Source organism: Procambarus clarkii, chromosome 88 (genome assembly GCF_040958095.1).
Source record: "Procambarus clarkii isolate CNS0578487 chromosome 88, FALCON_Pclarkii_2.0, whole genome shotgun sequence".
NCBI classification, from domain to species: Eukaryota; Metazoa; Arthropoda; class Malacostraca; order Decapoda; family Cambaridae; genus Procambarus; species Procambarus clarkii.
The window spans coordinates 13,037,623-13,040,122 of record NC_091237.1 but is presented as its reverse complement, the minus strand read 5'-3'; the positions used below and the strand labels follow the sequence as shown (position 1 = coordinate 13,040,122).

The window sequence follows — 2,500 nt, the reverse complement described above, 5'->3', positions numbered from 1 at the left end:
AACACATAATTGTTTAAGCTATTACTATGGAGCTATTACAGTCATTTGGGAGTCATAATTACGATCATAATTGCTCTTATTACAGTCATAGAGGAGCTGCTGTTTCTTATTATTAGTTTTCCCAATACACTACTTGCTTCTTGATCTCGTGTGTCAGTTATTTACTGGAAACGAAAAATGGATACAGTGCAAGGATTTCAGGTATTTTATCCTTAGTAATATAATGGTTTGCCATTTCATACAAGAGTTTAGATTTACGTCTAAATGGCTCAATTTTATTACAGTCCAGGATATAATATTCTAGAGTGTATGTTCCTGTCTTTGTCCACACACTTTACTTCATCTAGATCCCTATACAAGCCGAACTGCCAGAGATACTTGTAGCCAAGTCTTATACGAGCTGTGACAACATCTGTTAGTCTACTGACTTTGTTCCTTGTCCCATACACATGGTTTGTGTGGCACAGTTCAGTGTGATGAACAATGGACCTGCTAGTTTCAGTTTGCACAGTTCTACTTTCTTCAAATTGATTCAAGAGTTCTCGCATAATGACACTTTTAAGGGACCTATTTGATAACTCAAGATTCTGTTCAACATTGTCTTTATTTACTGCAGCCTTAGCGAGAGCATCAACTTTATCATGTTCCTGCAGGATAATGTGAGAAGGAATCCACAATATTTTGATATTTACCCTCTTATTAAGTATGCTTATATATCTCTGGCTTCAGAGACAAGCGTGTTATTAGCCGCTGAGAGTGTTGAGACAAACGGTATTATTATAAAATTTAATGTGAAACATGGGGAGACAATTGATGTCCTGAGAGCATGCTGGACCTTGGGTCTTATGCTGCATGCCAGGCCTCGCAGGTAGAGGAAAGTAGGACTACAACCGTACATTTTGCTGTTTGGCAGTGCAGGTAGAGGAAAGTAGGACTACAACCGTACATTTTGCTGTTAGGCAGTGCAGGTAGAGGAAAGTAGGACTACAACCGTACATTTTGCTGTTTGGCAGTGCAGGTAGAGGAAAGTAGGACTACAACCGTACATTTTGCTGTTAGGCAGTGCAGGTAGAGGAAAGTAGGACTACAACCATACATTTTGCTGTTTGGCAGTGCAGGTAGAGGAAAGTAGGACTACAACCGTACATTTTGCTGTTTGGCAGTGCAAGGTCGTAGTCCTGCAGACACAGACCATGCGGCATTTTAGTTTGCTCACAGGTTTCGTCCCTGGGAGGGGGGGGGGGTTAGGAGAGCTAACCCATGCGGTTTGCTCTCGCCAGTGCGGGTTCAATCTGTCGTTCTGATTTGGGGCCCTGTAGATGACGACCCAAGGAAAGAAAACGTTCGATTTGGAACAGAAGGTATCTCAGACTTAGGGGGAACAACCCTCCCACCATCTTCGTTCTCAAACATTTGGAAGCTACAAGGACCTGGGAAAGGCGCAGCCCTTCATGTGGGCCCTCCTTGTGAGCATTATTGGTACTTTCACCTGTTAAGATGCGAGCATTCCACCTGTGTGAACGTGTTCGTGTCGAGAAATTATTTTCTATGTGATAGTGACGGAATTCAGCTGTCGCCATCAAAGATGGCAGTGTTTAGCAGCAATGAATACTAAAACTAGAGTTGTAAAATGAGAGGAAGGAGGTGTGTAATCTTCTCTCTCGCTCGGAGGTGTAGAGCGACTCCACTATCAAACATTAATCTTTGTCTCGTTACAAGCCCTCCTGTCCGCCTCTTCACCTCACCCCACCAATCCCTTTTCAAAGCCAGTCGCCACAGGTCAACCTTTCGTTCCTTGGAAGAAAACGATATATAGTCTATATAACCATGGAGGAGGGAAGAAAGTAGGAGGACGTAGAAGGATTCATATTTAAATACATGCATATTTCCTCAAGAGTAAATCGTCAAACGGCCCAAGTCGCAATCCATCTGTCACACACACACACACACACACACACACACACACACACACACACACACACACACACACACACACTTGCTCAATTGTGCAGGCACAAATAGTAAACACACACACACACCCTGTATTCATCCCACAAGGGCGTCAACTACAGTGCCTACACTGAAATATCAGATTGGATGTAAATATATATTTTTCTTCACAGGCAAATACCATCTAGGTATTTAAATATGTTTACATGCGTGATTTATACAAAAAAAAATATTTGCATATAAATACCACTTACGATTACGTATATTTCGCAAGTCAACAAACAAAAATAACGCGGGCAGCATTTTCCCGAAGCGCTGTGCGTATTAGTGGCTTTAGGCATTGTAAGTACTAGCTTTACGTAGAAATCCAACATTATGTTTGTAACTCATCTTGTATGAATGTACTTTTACCTGAATAAACATTTGATTTGATAAGGCATTTAAGTTCATATTTTTATAAGAATAAGAGACGGGTCAGTCAGGTGTCAAGCGCGTAGACAGATCTCTGTGTATTAACATAATAAAGGTCATGTTTGTCTGCATCTTCTGG

At 41.4% G+C, this 2,500-nt stretch overlaps 1 protein-coding gene across 1 annotated transcript in view; it reads right to left on the bottom strand.

Annotated features, from left to right (window-relative positions):
- The window catches only part of LOC123745882 (uncharacterized), a 210,830-nt gene that overhangs the window by 193,229 nt on the left and 15,101 nt on the right, over positions 1-2,500 (bottom strand). Inside the window, exon 7 of the mRNA XM_069317747.1 lies at positions 398-647. Coding sequence (XP_069173848.1) covers positions 398-647 — 250 coding nt within the window. The remainder of the gene's footprint in view (positions 1-397; positions 648-2,500) is intronic.